We start from the raw sequence: 15,584 nt of genomic DNA, 5'->3' as shown, positions 1-15,584 counted from the left end.
TGGCTCTTGCTCCGCCACCTGCTCGACCCAACACACACAAAATCCACACAACGAGACCACCTCACGAAACTAATTCACCAGTATCAGGGTACAGACACAGAGCTACTCGCCGAACTGCAAAAACGCTACCTGAACACGTTGCATAAGGACCCCCTACCTGCATACGAGGGCCTCCCCAATGAGACCCTGGACGCAGACATAGTGGACGCCGAGGTCTGGTTTGCTCTGGGTCAGCTCCGTACCACCTTCGCAGCGGGACCGGACGGAGTGTCGAACAAGACGCTCAGAAACCTGGACCCCAAGTCTGTCGCGGCTCTGACAGACCTAATGAACACCTACTGGAGGGAAGGCGAGATCCCCCAGGAATGGAGGCATGCACGGGTGACCTTCATCCCCAAACCGGGAAAGAAACTCTCGATCGAGAATCTGCGGCCCATCTCCCTCACGTCTTGCATCGGAAAACTTATGGAGCATGTCATCCTTAACCGACTGCAAAATTACGCGGAAGATCGCGACCTACTTCCTCCCACAATGTTTGGCTTTAGGGCTAGCTTATCCACGCAGGACGTGATGCTCCAGCTTAAGATGGAGGTGCTCGACCCTCCACGCGGAACTGGGACGAAGGCAGTGCTCGGGCTAGACCTGAACAAGGCCTTCGATAACGTTTCGCACGAGGCCATTCTCACGAACCTCTCTAAAATAGACCCGGGAGAACGGACATTCAATTACGTCCGATCATTCCTATCCGAGCGGACCGCAGAGCTTGTGTTAGGTGGCCTCAAATCAGAGCCCATTCCTCTTGGCAGCCGACGCACGCCACAAGGCTCGGTGCTCTCGCCTTTCCTCTTTAACCTTGCACTTATTACACTACCCCCCAAAGTTGCCGCCTTGCCGGGGCTGCAGCACACCCTATACGCGGACGACATCACCCTGTGGGTAACCACTGGGAATGACGGCCAAATAGAGGATACCCTGCAGCAGGCAGTTGACATAATTGAAACTTACGCGTCTGGAGCGGGTCTTGAATGCTCGCACTCGAAATCGGAACTGCTGGTTCTTAGAACTATACCACGCGGTAGAAACGCAAACCTGACCCCACCGACCCCTCTCAATGTATATGTGCAAGGACTTCCGGTCAAGGAGGTCCAAACCATACGCATACTCGGCATGTACATACAGAACAATCGCAAAAACACCGAAACAATCAACAGACTCACTGCCACGGTCAATCAGACTGTGCGGCTAATCAGACGGATCTCCGGCAAAAAACGAGGCATGAAAGAGAAAGATCTATGTCGACTTGTGCAGGCTTTCGTGCTGAGCAGGATCGTCTACTCCCTCCCTTACCTGCAAGTGCAGCTGGCGGAAAGAAACAAGGTCGAAGCTACAATCCGGCAGGCCTACAAGGCGGCCCTTGGGCTCCGGCACAGTACGTCCACGGAGAGGTTGCTGGCCCTTGGGGTTCACAACACTCTCTCGGAGTTGTGCGAGGCGCACCTCGTTTCACAGCTCGGACGACTCACTCGTACGAGCGCGGGAAGGGCCCTCCTATATAGACTAAAGATGTGCGAACAGCTCCCAGAGAGAGACTCGAAAACGAAGTTACCCACGCACATCAAGAAAGCTCTTTTGATCAAACCCCTACCCAAGAACATGCACCCCACGCAACACGAAGGCCGACGAACAGCGAGGGCTCGCGCACTACACACCAAATACAGCCGACACGACAACGTGGCGTACGTGGACGCAGCGGAATACCGACAAACCCTGAGAAAAGCGTTTGCAGTGGTCGCGGTGAACGGGAACGGCGCCCCGTTGGCGGCCGCGTCGATAGAAACCACCTCCTCCGAGACGGCGGAGGAAGCGGCAATAGCCTTAGCTATAGCGAACACGCGTGCTGATATTATATTCAGCGACTCCAAAACAGCCATTCGCAATTTCGCGAGGGGCCGTATCACATCTACCTCACTCCGCATCCTTCAAAACACCCGGCTTCCGATTAGAGAAGTTGAATTGATCTGGGTCCCGGCCCACTCGCCTAATCCGGGGAACGAGGCGGCTCACGCGCAAGCCCGAGGTTTCGTCGACCGGGCAGTGAGCGCGCCCTCCGACCCGAATTTCACGAGGGACGGGTTAATCTCATTTCATGACATCACCCATCACTTTAGGCTGGAGAGGCGCGCATATCCCCCTCCCCACAAGTCGTTAACAAAAGCGCAGGAAGTCACCTGGCGCCGTCTTCAAACACGCTCCCTTCTCAAACCGGCTCTGCTTGCCCTCATGTACCCTGGCCAGTACGATCCAAACTGCCATAAATGTGGTGAAAGGGCCACCTACGACCACATTCTGTGGAATTGCGCAGATGATCCGCCTCCGGCGGAGTTGATACAGCTCCCTTCTCCCGAGCGGTGGGAGGCCGTGCTGGTCAGCTCGGACCCCAAGATCCAAGTGCGGGCAATCGAGCGGGCCAACGAGGTCGCCGCTAGCCATGGGCTAGCGGCCATCTAGTACGTGCCTCCGCAACCTGCTCTCGACGCAATAAATGTTTTACAATCCAATCTGTCCACACTCGGCATAACATACGAACGACAAGGCGGACCAACAACTGACCTTCCCAAACATATACGCCAGCTTCTGGTCATTCCTCCACTACCTCGGAACATGCACCCCGATTTCCACGCTGAACGTCGTGAAGAGAGAGCCAAATCATTAGGCAAACGCTTCCTTAATGATACATCTGTGGCATATGTTGATGCAGCAGATTCTTCGGCTGACAAGATGGTAGCTGTGGTCACCACGGAATGTGGTACACTCATAACGGGGGGCACTACACGCACTCAGCACACACATGTTGGAGAAGAAACAGCCATTGCTCTAGCCATTGCGGGATCCTCGGCAGAAACCATTGTCAGCGACTCAAAATTGGCAATACGTAACTACACGTTTGGAAGAATCTCTCCACAAGCAGCACGGATTCTGCTAAATTATCAGCCCACGCGGCGCATTCGCCTAATCTGGACGCCTGCTCATGCCTCCCTTGCTGGTAATGAGGCGGCTCATAACCTAGCTCGAGACCTATCCCGCCGAGCTGGGTCGTGCAGTCCACCCGCCCTATACTCCGGCAAGGACAGGTTGTTTTCTTACACAGAAAACCTGCAGCACTACAGGCTTGCAAGACTCAGATTTCCCCCAGCAGATAAAACGCTTTCCAAGCAACATGCGAAAGCCTGGCGTAAGCTTCAAACTAAAACCTATCCAAATCCCCAATTGTGTAGCTTCTATTCGGATGGACTGTACTCAGACAAATGCAAAAATTGTGATGACAAAGCCGACCTAAATCATATGATCTGGAACTGCCCGCAGTCCCTACCCGCGAGTCGCTTCATTACCGACTCTGATCATTGGGAGGCTCTATTGCTCAGCCCCGACCCGGGGACACAGATCAAGCTTCTCCAGCTGGATGAAGACGCCGCCGCTGCCCAAGGGATAGCGGCCGCCGTTTAAGCGGGGGGCGACTTCGGGTCGCTCCTCTATATCCGCTGGAAATAAAGTTCCACCACCACCACCACCGAGACCAGACCGTATTAAGCCTGGTATGCAATTCCAACGACACGCGGAGTTTTTTTTCAAGCGGAAAAATTATGCGGCACAGGGATTCGAACCCCGGCCCACTTGCACTCGAGGTGGATGCTCTACCTTTACGCTATCGCTGCCTTTCAGTTCGCAGTAGAAGTAAACGAAGGAATGGTTAGGCAGGATACTGGCAAGCTATCTCAGGACACGAACGATCTGATTAAGAAACGCCAAAGCATGAAAGCGTCTAACCCTATGACAGAATAGAGCTGAGAGAGCTATCGAAGTTAATAAATGAGCGCAAGGTAGCAAGAATAAAGAAGTTTATTATGGAGAGAATCGAGCATGCTCTACAAAAAAAAAAAAAACCCGTTGCGGTGGCTCCGTGGTAAGGCGCTCGTCTACCCAGCTGGAGTACCTGGGTTCGAACCCCTCCGCGGTGGCCGCGTTTCGATGGAGGCGAAACGCAAGAGGTGCCCGTGTGCTATGCGATGTCAGTGCACGTTGGGGTGCCTCCACTATGGCACCCCTTTCTCTCTTTCTCCGTTCACTCCTACCTCCCTCCCTTCCCTTATGGTTCGGTTCAGGTGTCCACCGAGATATGTGAGAAAGATACTACGCCGTTTCTTTTCCTCAAAAACCAATTTACCAATTTTTTTCTAAAAAAAGGTGGTAGCCTAAAAGCACTGAAGAGGAAACTAGGCCTAAGTAAAAACCGGATGCATGCGTTTGTAAACAACAAGGGTAACATCATTAGCATTATGGATAAGATCGTTAATTTAGCGGAAGAGTTCTACACAAATTGGCACAGTAGCCAATGCCATCAAAAAAGTTAATCATAGTGGCAGTAGACCACAGCAATGGGTCATCCCGCCAGTAACGAAAGAGGAAGTAAAGAAAGCCTTAAAGGGACACTGAGGAGAAATTGAAGTTGGCTTGTATCGACAGAATACCAGCTCCTGATTACAAAAACGCCACTCATACTGACAACAAAGCTCTTGTAACGTAGAAAAGAGCAAGAACCAAAATACAGGTATCGCCGCCACAGGCCAAACTCGCAAGTACAAGCGTCATGACGTCATATAACAAAACAGTGTTGCTAGAACCAATGGTTCTAGCAACGCTAGGACACGAGAGGCACAAATCACTGAGGCGCAGCCAATGCATGCGCAAATCTCCTTGGCGTCGCCAGATGGCGCCACGTGCCGGGCAACTACGCGCTCGCCTGAAGCATCGGGACCAATCAGCGCCTGCTCGCCGGCTTAGGCGGGCTCCCGGTATTCCGCTAGCGGTATCAAGGTACACGGTATGCTAAAGGTGTCTATTTGCGAGAACTTCGTTGACGACTTCGAGAACGAGATCCATCGTAACGCTCGCAAAACGCCGGTGCAAACGTAAGCGAAGCGACTGTAGCGACGGCCGCAATAGCCGATAGATGCCTTTAACGTGCGGGCGGCGGTAGCTTTCTTTTCGGCTGCTGCTAGGCCGCACTGCTGGCCGCCAGAAATCACGGAGTCTGCATCACGTCAAGTCACGTCATGTTTCACGTCACTTAGTCCTCTGTCGTCATAGCAGAATCCCAAGTTTGAATCACAGCGGCGGGAAAAACCTTTTCAACTTCGAATCCAAATCTCTTAGAAATAAATGCATTTTTCGCTGCCGGCCAAGTGGCAACAAAGCCATGACATGCCGAACTATCGGATTTTGCTATAAAAAATATATTAATAGTGCTCTCCTCAGTGTCCCTTTAAGATCAATGCAAATACGACAGTGTTGAACATTTTATCCTTCTCACGAAACTGTCAGCACTACACCCGCCGTACTACGTTTATGCGTGGAAACGTGAATTTTTAGCGGGACGGCAGTTTTTTTGCACTGACGGCTCCTTCACTTCAGACACCTACGCCCAGACCAGAGGTGTGCCACAAGGTTCTGTGCTTTCGCCGCTTCTTTTCAATATTCTGATGTGTGACATTCCCATCCACCCTGACGTTACAGTTTATGTTTATGCAGATGACATTGCCTTCTTTGCAACGGCAACCGACATTCATGCCCTGTATTGTTGTCTTCAGGCTTACCTCAATGCTCTCGAGGTTTGGCTTACTAACAATAATCTGGTGTTAAATGTGCATAAAAGCAGTGTGTTAGTTTTTCAATCCAACATGCCTTTATATATATCGTTACAATATCGCCCGGACAATATACCCCATGTGGAATCCTTGCGGTATCTAGGCGTAATTTATGATGCTAGTATGGACTGGCGGCCCCACATTAAGAGTAACGTTGAGAAAGGAGAGCGTGCGCTGGGTCGGCTACTTCGAATAAGCAATAGGAAATTTGGCATGCGTAGAGACACGCTCCTATTCCTTTACAAAGCGTATGTCAGACCCATTTTGGAAACTGGCTGCATACTCTTTTCTGGGTCCGCGAAATACAAGCTCCGTCCGTTGCTGCTGTTAGAAAGGCGTGCACTGCGCCTCTGCCTTGGTCTCCCTCAGTCAGTTTCCACCGCAGTTCTGTACCTGGAGGCTCGTATTCCCGACCTTAACTCTCGTTTTCAGCTATTAACTGTCAGGACTTTCTTACGGGCATTTGAGTCTGCTTCTGGTGTGGCTACACCTCTTTTTGTTTCCCACCCGGCTCTCTTTTTTAGTCATCATTGGCCAAGGTTCTACCTTCCTCAGGTCGTTTTTACTCAAAACCTTTTATCGATCATTGGTATAGATCTCAGTTTTGTATGCAGAGTAGGTTCTGCCACGTCCCCTGTGGATATTGCTTTTGATTATAGTTTCCCACCTAATGGAAAGCATCTCCCGTCCAGGACACTACTTAGTCTCCTCTCAGAACACCTTGACTCTTCCCCCCACCACAGTGTGATTGCTGCAGATGCGTCCGGGGCTGGCCAGAACGCAGCCGTTGGCATTTTTTCTGAGGATCTCTCTTGGAGTTATTCACTTCGAGTCCCGGATTACACTCCCATATTTATAGCGGGCTGGCTGCTTTAAAGATTCCCCCCAGTGTCTTCCAGGTGATATTCCTTTCAGATTGCCTCTCTGTGTTGTTGGCGCTGGATTCTGAACGGGACGATCTATTGAGCCGCTCATTAAAGTATTTCATTCCTGGATGGGTGAAAGAGGTGCGCTTCGTTTGGATCCCAGGTCACTGCGGTATTTTTCAAAACGATGCAGCAGACTTTTTAGCAAAATCTGCTCTCAATGCACCGGTCGCCTGTAGCGTCCCTAATCTGATCCTTTTCAGAATGTCTCGCTTTCAGCGCTTTCAGCATATTACCACTATGTGCAACGATCCCTTGATCTCTACTGTTGACTACTACCATCTCACTTACCCATGGAAGGTTCGTGCATGTAAATCCCGGCAGTGTGAGGTTGCAATGACACTCCTGCGGTGCAGAATTCCCCGCTTAAATCTTTATTTATGCAGATGCGGGTTCAGTCCCTCAAACCTTTGTGCGACTAGTGGAGAGGTGGAAACACTGGATCATTTCCTACTCTATTGCCGGACGTTTGCACTTCAGAGAAGGACGTATCTCGAAATTACAATTTCTCTAATGGGACTCACTTTGTCGGTTCCGCTTCTCCTCTCCTTCGGTGCTAGCGCCAGAGGTTTCGCATTGCATCAAGTTTGCGATTTCCTCCACAATTACATAATTGCTACCGGCAGGTTCCCTTGGTAATGGCACCCAAAATGTCCTCATTGCAAAATCATTCAGAATTTTTCTTGTATTCAATTCTGTATTCTTTATGCCCGTTTTTTTTCACTCATTTCTTCACGTAATTTTTTTATCTGTAATTCCATCTTAAATTCCTCGGAATACGTACCCAAAGTTAAATCATTAGCTTGACACCAAAAGGTAATCCATTAGCTTGGCACCAATTTGCCTTCTTTGGGCTCTCCTCACTGAACCCTGGCCAATCCCCCGTCGTGGGTATGTGCCATGCCACCAAGGCAGCAACAACAACAACAAATGCGGACCGCAGCTGATGAGGACCAGATAACAGCAATTATGTTCGAGGATAGAGGGGAGGTTGTACTACAAAAGAAGCCACTGTGCATACGCAATGCATGAAAATTGCCAAAAACTTGTAAGAACGCTAACATTGCCTTAATTCTTTTCGAAGGAGATGTAAGGGACTTGAAAAATTACAGACCGATCAGCTTACTGTCCGTTGTCTACAAGGTATTTACTACACAATCGCTCTACCGAATCGTTCGCTCAACCGAATCACCAGGCAGGCTTTCGTAAAAGGCACTCGACAGTAGGCCATATTTACGCTATCTGTCAGGTGATAGAGAAATGGGCAGAACATATCAAAACCCCAGTGTATAGCGTTCATTGGTTACTAGAAAGCATTTGACTCAGTGGAAACCTCAGCAGTCATGCCATCATTGCGGAATAGGGGGGGGGGGGGGGGGGACAAAAGTGTCATGTGAAAATACTGGAAGATATCTATACCCACTGCGTAGGTTCCATAATCCTGTTTAAAATAAGCAATAAAATTTAATTAAGGAAGGTTGTCGGGCACAGAGACAGGATCTCGCCAATGCTATTCACCGCTTGTTTACAGGAGGTGTTCCGAGGCCTGGATTGGGAACAGTTGGGAATAAGAGTTAATGGAGAATACATGAGTAATCAGCGCTTCGCTGACGACATTGCCTTACAAAGTAACTAAGGAAATGAACTGCAAAGATGATCAATGAGTTGGGCAGAGAATAACGATGGGTCTAAAATTAATATGCCGGAAACAGAAGTAATGTTGACCAGTGTCGCAAAGGAACAGCAGTTCACAATTGGCAGCGAGGTTCTGGAAGTGGGCAAGTAGTGGCCGTTGATCGAGATCATGGGAGGGAAATAACTATAAGAATAAGAATTGGGTGGCACGCATATGGCATGTTCTCTCAGATAATGAACGGCAGTTTACCAATATTGGTCAGGAGAAAAGTATACAACAGCTGTATCTTACTGGTTCTCTGCTGGGGGGCAGAAACGTGGAGGCTATCCAAAAGGGTTCAGTTTAAGTTAGACAACGCAGCCAGCTATGAAAAGAAAAATGATAGGTGTAACGCGTGCAGAGTGGATGAGGGAACAAAAGCGGGTTAATGACATCCTAGTAGAAATCAAGAGGTAGAAATGGGCCTGGGTAGGGCAAGTAATACGAAGGCAAGACAACCGCTGGTCCTTAAGGGTAACGGAGTGGATTCCAAGAGAAGGTAAGCGTAGCAGTAGGCGAGAGAAAGTTAGGTGGGCAGGCGAAATTAAGAAATTTGCGGGGATACGGTGACCGCTGCTGGCAAAGGACGCGGTTAGTTGCACAGATATGGGTGAGGCCTTTGCTCTGCAGTGGGTGTAGTCAGGCTGATGATGATGACGATGAAGTGCTGTGAATGTGAAAGCATTGTGCACTATTGCTGTTTACATCGGTGCGTTTGTGGTTGATAATGTCGGAGGTATTCTGTGCGCTTGTGTAACTTAGTTCGAGTTGGCCAATAAACTAGGCAGCATGTTTAGCTCCATATATGCAGAATTGTATATTCTCTACTTAAGATTTGTAAACTGCGGCGAGTCCTGATACTAATGAGAGTGCAGTGGCACCGTGGTTCAGAGATGTGCGAGTGCACTGGCAGGTGGATGTTCCTGCCACAGCCACCCGTAGGGTTTGAGTGACCCTTGTTGCTCTCCCCGTCCAACTTTTCGCGGAGCTGTCAAGTCGCCCCCCCCCCTTTCTCGAAATTACCAGAGCTGACTCCCATTGGTTGCAGCATGTTCGGCGCTCCTGCTAACTGACGCGAGTTACTGTGTGGACAGAAAGTGTGGCCACACTCTGTCTGCGCCACGCCTGGGGCAAGTAATGCTTTCACTATAATGAATATGAACATTTATTTTTTACGAAGGCGTTTATTTACACTCAGTCGAGAGATAAGTTCGTTGATGAACAAGCGCGCGTAATAGCGGCGGACGGATCGTCGTATCGGTCTTCAAGGCCGCTGTAATGCGCGTGCTCTTTGAAAGCTCTGGGTCGCTGCCGACTCTGTCGCTTCCGTCGGCAACGTCTCCGTTGTCGCTTCTTTGGTCGCCTCTGATGTGTCTGGTTCTGTCGGTGACGTGTCCTTGGTCGATTCAGCAGTCGAGTCTGTGGCCGCTTGAGCAGTCGACTCTGTGTCTGGTTCAGTTGAAAAGGTGTCCATGGTCGCATTCGTGTCAGGCGTGCCTATTGGGCCTTCCGCTGTCGGCAGTGCTGTTTCTGATTCTCTGTCTGGTGAGTGCGTGGTTAGGTCTGCTGTCGACTCTGCTATTTCTGTTTCCATCGTTGATGAGTTCGTGAAAGAAGCTTCTGTTGGCAGGTCCGTTGTGGATGATTCTACGCTTGATGCCGCTGGCGAATCGGCGGTCGGTTCTTCCGAATCAGACACGTTCGTGGGCTCTTCCGTACTCCATGCTGTCATCATCGAGGAGTTCGTGGTCGGTGCTTCTGCTGTTGGCTCCGTAGTGAATGATTCCATGCTGGATATGGCTGATGAATCGCTGGTCAGTTCTTCCGAATCAGACGCACCCGTGACTTCTTCTCCCGCCGATGATGAACTAGCAGTTTCTCTCATCGTAGGCTCAATGGATATTCCGGAATCAGACGCATCCGTGGTTTCTAGTTCCGTCGGTGGTGAACTAGCAGGCTCCTCCATAGTAGAGATGTCCCTTTCCGTTTCCGGCGTGATGACGGGCGTTGGCTTGAGCGTCGGCACAGAGATAGGTGTTCTGCTGACCACCTCCGGCATGACCATTCCGGAGAAATTTTCAGACAATTTTTCTGTGACCACGGGGTTATCCAGGTACCAGCGGCTTACTTGTATCAGAAGCATAAGCATACTCAAGGCTAGCACCGAGAGGACTCCCACCGCTGCCAACTTGGCCGCCAGGTTGAGCTCTTTGTCCTCCTTTATCTCGCCTGGCGACTCCAACTGCAGCGATGTGTAGCCGCCTTGTTTCTCGGTCTGCACAGGAAGCACATCTTGCATTCATTGAGAAGGTAAGCAGTTTGATTAAACATCTGAGAGTTGACAAAACTCCAAAGATAAATACCTACCATGCCGTGATGAACAACATTGCAGCATAAAAGAGGGACTACAAGATATTAAAATCCCCTTGAATGGGTACTTTTAACCTGAATTGCAACGCAACTTTCAGCGTTTTGAGCAGTTCATCGCCACGAAAAAATTATAAATTATAAAACCATATACGGCTGCATATTCGGGACCTCTTCCTCAAATCAATGTCGTTCGCGTATTAACCTGCACTGCAAGCGAATTACAGCATACAGTTAATTAGAAACCTCACCCTGCTGCGGCTACCGGTAGTCCAGTCGTAGCTGGCAGACCCAGAGCTGCGTCTTGAAGACGAGGATGATGGGTAGGAGGCGCCAGCCGTGGCAGAGAACGCACTTTCGTTGGTAAAGGGCTCCATGTTACCCGGAGAATGTCTTTGACTTGAAGCTCAAACGCAAGCTGCCTCGATGGAACGTCCCCGGGGTGTAGCTAACAGAAGGCTTCAGCAGGCACGCCCTTGTTGCAGTCTTTTTCCTCTACCCGCTGTCACGTATGAGCGGCGCTGGAATATTGACGAAGTACAGGGACTGTAATCAATAAATTTAAAGGCTGTGCCGAAATGTAGCGCATGTCCCAGAAATAGAGGAGAGCCGTGAACAGTGCAAGTGGTGTGAAAGCGAAATAGCTAGGAACAAAAAACCGATGAATTACATTTAGATCTATATAGAGGGAGCACTGAGTCAGAGCGCCGAGGTGCGCGCGGTAATGTTAGTCTTCATCTTCTTGAATGCAATATAATTTTTGGGGCTTACAAACGGGAAAGATTAGAATAGAGGAATTAAGAGTTTTGACTCATTCAAATCATCTATAGGCAGATACTAAGGTCGTAGAAAAGAAACAATTCCCATGAGCCAACTTCTTTGAGCGGTGAAGTCAGGGCCACGGATGATGGCAAAGACGATGTTGCGGCAACGTCGTCGTCTTTAGAAGCGGCCTGGTGGTTTGGCTTGAAGTGAAAGTAATTAAAAGAGGTAGTGACGAAAAGTCCCGCGCTTTTCTGGTTGATATAGGTATCCGCATAACACTGGCCTTAATCCTAACAGAAGGGTTAAGCGTACACGTCCTTGTCTTTTTTCGTCTACGTGCTGACGCGTATAAGGGGCGCTGGAATGGTGACAAACTTCAGGAACTGCATTAATTAAAGTTAAAGGTTTTGCTGAAATGTAGCGCAGGTCTCAGAAAGAAAGGAGAGCCGTAAAAAGAAGAGTTGTGAATGTGAAATAAATCGAAAAGAAATAAAATGTCGCTTACATTTAAATCTATGTACAGTCACCATTGAGTCACGACGCTGAGATTCGCGCGCTAATGTTAGTCTTCATCTTTTTGAACGCAATGAAGTTTTGAGGGAATATAAATGGGAAAGGTTACAATATATGCACTAAGAGTTTTGACACGTTTAAATCATGCATAGGCATATGGTGAGGTCATAGAAAAGAAAGAATCCCCATGTGTCAACTTCCCGGAAGGGTGAAGACGGGGCCGCGAATGACGACAAAAACGTTGTTCCTTCAGCGTCTTCGTCTTTCGAGGAGGCCTGGTGATTTTCCTTGGAGGGAAGGTAACCAAAATATGCAGGGAGGAAAAGTTCCGCACCATTTATTTGGCTAAGGTAGCCACCCGAATAACTCATCACTGGCCTTAATACTTGACTGATATCTTATTATGAGCGGGGTGGGTGTCCAGAATTTCACTGAGTGGCTCCACTGCCTGCTATGCTCAAGCTCAAGGTCGGGCATGCAGAAGCGAGTGCTTGTCGACATTGGTTTGCCATACTGAAGCAGCGTGAAACGATGGACGACACAAGAGGAGAGGCGAAAAATGAAATTGCGTTGTTCCATGCAAATTGGCGTTTATTCAGCGAGAAGAACTTGCATAAATATGACAGATGTATGTGCACGTAGAGCCAGCAGGTGAATCGGCGCAGCTAGACTGCGAAAAATGCTGAAAATGTGGTTATTTTCGCTCCAGACTTACGTTTCCCGTTGCCATGAATTTGTCACATGTATTGGGCATAAGGGTTTTGTTATGCTTGCTGGTTTTTATTTCTTTCTCTTCGGTTTTTTGAAGTTCCCTCATGGCACTTGCAGATGGCATCAGAGACGGGAGTGAGCGGTTACAAAGAGCCAAATAAGAACACTGCTGAACAGGATTTATTACAAATAATGCTGTTTATTCTTTATTCATGTACAACTGAAATTCTACTGACCTTCTCTGCGATAGCGGAGCAGTTAGGGATAGCTCGCGTGGATATTGAGTATTTTCCGCCCCTTCCACGGGCAGAACCATGTGCGCCGAAGTTGCCATCTGTCTGAGTTTACGCCATGCCACACTGGGTGATCAGGTCCTAACAACCACGGAATAACTCTCGCGTATCACAGTCACGTGCATTATGTGACAGGGGTTACGTAACCGCAGATGTGGCATGCTTAAGGCGTGTTTGAGTAAGGAAGCAATGACAGAGGCTGTTTGTTACTAATAAATTTTATAATTTTTGCTCATGAGTAAAAGATATGCTTTACAGCACAGCATCCGAAGCGTAACGAGATGCCCTGCGCCTCTTTTTGCGCAGAAATTATTCAAAGCTTGTCTGCTTTTTAAAGTCCTACGCAATGAATTTAATGAAAACTATAATAATCCGCCGCAGGCTGCCGGTGAAAACGAGTGAAAAAGTGTATTGGATTGTTATTGCATTGGCTATCGATAGAGAAACCAGGCCGTGTATATATTTTCACACGTTTAAAAGTAACATACTGACTGACTTTCTTTGCGTGACAAAATTGGAGCTTCTGTTACTGAGGCACCAGTCCTGCGCCGCAAGATTTTATAATCATGCGGGGCGGTGTGCAGGCCCAAATACATGTCAAGGTGCCAGGGTATCCCTTTCAAAATTGTAAAGTGGCTTCACCTCAGTGTGCATGTCCAGCGGTACGCATAACGCTGGTTAGTTGCTACTGCTTGCCTTAATAGAGGACAACAGCGCTTATTGTTTATGGGGCTTCAACGTCCCAAAGCGACATAGGCTGTGAGCGACTCCGTAATGCAGGGCTCCGGAAATTTCCAGTTATTGGGGCACTTTTGTATATATTTTCGATGTGCTGCTTCTGCAAATACAAACAAACCAATTCCGAACACTGTGCTGTTGACCTGCGTCAAGCTTTCTTCCCACCGAACTGCTATCGAATATGCAAGACGGCAATTAATGCCAATATTCATCCTCATTGTGCGACCTTCGTCGTCATCTGTACATACATGTCTTCATCGCTCATCGCTCATCTTCGGCTTCAGAGGACTGGCCGCCGTTATTGCGAGTGTGAATAAAGCTTGCTCCGTCCTGTCTTACGATATCATAATTATAATAATCGGTGTCGCATTTTCGGGATTCTGAGAAACAGAAGACGCAAAAAAATATTTGGGATCTTATTTTCCAGCGACAGCAGTTCCGCACTCGTTTTTTAGGGCACTTTTATTTCGACATGGATGTCACCCAACGCCACGCACACTTAGCGTGGCGTTCCCAGGCGCCCTTAGAGCGTGTGGGGGTAGCGGTCTCGGGCTCAATGGAGATGTCCTAGGCTCAGCGTGGCGAGCTCAGCGGAGATAAGCTACCAAGTGACAAGAAGGTTTTGGTCGTTTGGTGCCCAGCTTTCGCCGGTCGCAAGCCAGAGAATGGGTCGGAGCCAAAGGTTCACAAACAAAACAAAGTTTACACAGCAATGAGACGATACAGAGGGTTTCACAATCACTAGTACAAGCGCATACAAAGTGATTAACCAAACAATGCAACGCCTGCAAAGTTATACTCAATAGAGAATACAATACAAAGCAAATATGGCACCTAAAGTTCACTAAGACACAAGAGAGGAAAACAAACAAAACACAATTTGTTCACCGGGCGCTGCGACAGTTCGACGACCACAGGTCCACGACGAGGCCGTCCCGCCGACTGGCGCACGCTGCCTCGTTGGTCCGTGGCTGGGCGAGTGGTGTTCTTCCGGGAGTCGAGCGGGCGCGCTTTGATGAAGCTTAAAAGGCGGCTCACACTAAACTGAAAGCGGTCACCGCCCTTCATATGTAGCCTTGGTCAGCGTCTGTTTGTTCTACGCGCCAAAGTAGACGCTCACATACACACAGTGTCGGCTCTACAGTCTCCTTTTCCGTCTCGCGCCGGCCGCGCGTCCTCATTGGTCAAAAGTTAGGAGTCGCCTCGAGGAACATCTCGAAGGTTCTGGCGTGGCGCCGCCGCCGAAGTGCGAGTGAAGAGGAGGGGGACATGTCTTAGCGCGCGCAAGAATACGCCTTTTCCGTCAACATCGCGTACAAACGACTCCGACGTTCTAGAATAATCGACGTTGTTACTTACTCATTCCCTGTGCCCAGCGGTGATGGGCGGGGCAGCCACACACACACAAGGCTAGTAGCTCTCCAGGGGTTTCCTGCTCAGCCGATTTACGACCCTCGCTGGCGAGATGCGTTCGCACGGCGCTGTTTTGTTTCTTTGTTTCAAAAATGAGCGAAATTGTGTGACAATGAATTATAACGTCGCCTCTTGTCTTTGCGAAAGGAAGGCGATCCGGATATCCGGAGGATGGAGCACACCATGCTATGGACCGTGAGGAAGAGGAAGAAAAAGTCTGAAAATGGAGGATGCGGTCTTCCGTCAAAGGGCTTCCATGACGTCGGCAGGAGCACAAGGCCAGCCGGTCTTCACCAAGACAGCGGTCACCAACCAGGCGCCTGGGCTCCAGAAATCCACCAAAGACCTGCACGAAGCAGGAGCTCCTCCGGCTGCAGCAGCCCCGCCAGCGGCCAGAGCGGCGCCCATCGGTGCCGAACAACGGCCGCGGGCTAAACGCAGAGGTGCCGCCATAGAGGTGGCCGAATTCACGACCACCCCG

General features: G+C 49.4%; 2 protein-coding genes across 2 annotated transcripts; one reads left to right on the top strand and one right to left on the bottom strand.

Moving 5' to 3' along the window:
• The first annotated feature begins 267 nt into the window (after positions 1–267).
• LOC149343678 (uncharacterized) lies at positions 268–2,565 on the top strand. Its single transcript, XM_089542436.1, has one exon. It carries the CDS (start codon positions 328–330, stop codon positions 2,506–2,508), a length of 2,181 nt encoding a protein of 726 aa, XP_089398562.1. The 5' UTR covers positions 268–327; the 3' UTR covers positions 2,509–2,565.
• A 7,002-nt stretch (positions 2,566–9,567) lies between these two features.
• Positions 9,568–11,047, bottom strand: LOC149343677 (uncharacterized). The gene is made up of 2 exons (XM_089547045.1): positions 10,922–11,047; positions 9,568–10,578 (listed from the first exon to the last, which is right to left on the bottom strand). Exons 1-2 carry the CDS (start codon positions 11,045–11,047, stop codon positions 9,568–9,570), a joined length of 1,137 nt encoding a protein of 378 aa, XP_089403171.1.
• Between the last annotated feature and the right edge of the window lie 4,537 nt (positions 11,048–15,584).

Source organism: Amblyomma mixtum, chromosome 5 (genome assembly GCF_055824585.1).
Source record: "Amblyomma mixtum isolate Tamu chromosome 5, ASM5582458v1, whole genome shotgun sequence".
NCBI classification, from domain to species: Eukaryota; Metazoa; Arthropoda; class Arachnida; order Ixodida; family Ixodidae; genus Amblyomma; species Amblyomma mixtum.
This window is presented reverse-complemented; position numbering and strand designations above follow the sequence as displayed.

Excerpts from the sequence above, each read along its gene's own strand:
- LOC149343678 (XM_089542436.1), top strand. The coding sequence starts at position 328 with ATGAACACCTACTGGAGGGAAGGCGAGATCCCCCAGGAATGGAGGCAT.
- LOC149343677 (XM_089547045.1), bottom strand. The coding sequence starts at position 11,047 with ATGGAGCCCTTTACCAACGAAAGTGCGTTCTCTGCCACGGCTGGCGCC. Across the intron at positions 10,579-10,921 it reads CTACCGGTAGCCGCAGCAGG|ACCGAGAAACAAGGCGGCTA; the intron begins GTGAGGTTTCTA and ends CTTCCTGTGCAG.